Source organism: Cynoglossus semilaevis, chromosome 15, assembly GCF_000523025.1.
Source record: "Cynoglossus semilaevis isolate Cse_v1.0 chromosome 15, Cse_v1.0, whole genome shotgun sequence".
Taxonomy (NCBI): Eukaryota; Metazoa; Chordata; class Actinopteri; order Pleuronectiformes; family Cynoglossidae; genus Cynoglossus; species Cynoglossus semilaevis.
The window spans coordinates 18,068,936-18,069,372 of record NC_024321.1 but is presented as its reverse complement, the minus strand read 5'-3'; the positions used below and the strand labels follow the sequence as shown (position 1 = coordinate 18,069,372).

Below are 437 nucleotides of genomic sequence, written 5' to 3'. Positions count from 1 at the left end.
AAGTTCTGAAGGGCTGGATTTATATGAACGAGTCCAAAGACAAGGACCGCTGTTACAGCACCACCTGTAGGGGAGTGGGAGAGCTACACATTATGGTTTTTACCTTGTTCACAGTTTACCCCCTTGTAGGCGGGGCTGCAGATGCAGATGCCCTGGATGCAGGAGCCGTGGTTGGAGCAGGTGGGGTCGATGCACTGACCTTCCTCCACGTTACACTCCGCCCCCTTCCATCCGGCCAGGCACACGCACTTCCCCTTCTCGTACATGCCGTTACCGCTGCACAACACGGGGCACGAGTCTGCGAGAGTCGGACAAAAACTGATTAACACACACACACACACACACACACACAGACTGTGCTGCAGTATATTAGCTGGAGACCGCAGTAACCTGCCGTGAGCGCGGCTCGCCGCTCTTATATCTGCCGCAGCGCCGAC

At 56.1% G+C, this 437-nt stretch overlaps 1 protein-coding gene across 1 annotated transcript in view; it reads right to left on the bottom strand.

Moving 5' to 3' along the window:
• tenm1 (teneurin transmembrane protein 1) overlaps nt 1-437 on the bottom strand; it is a gene marked incomplete at its 5' end in the record, with an annotated part of 89,066 nt that overhangs the window by 70,306 nt on the left and 18,323 nt on the right. The window contains one exon of the mRNA XM_025063370.1: nt 85-298. Coding sequence (XP_024919138.1) covers nt 85-298 — 214 coding nt within the window. The remainder of the gene's footprint in view (nt 1-84; nt 299-437) is intronic.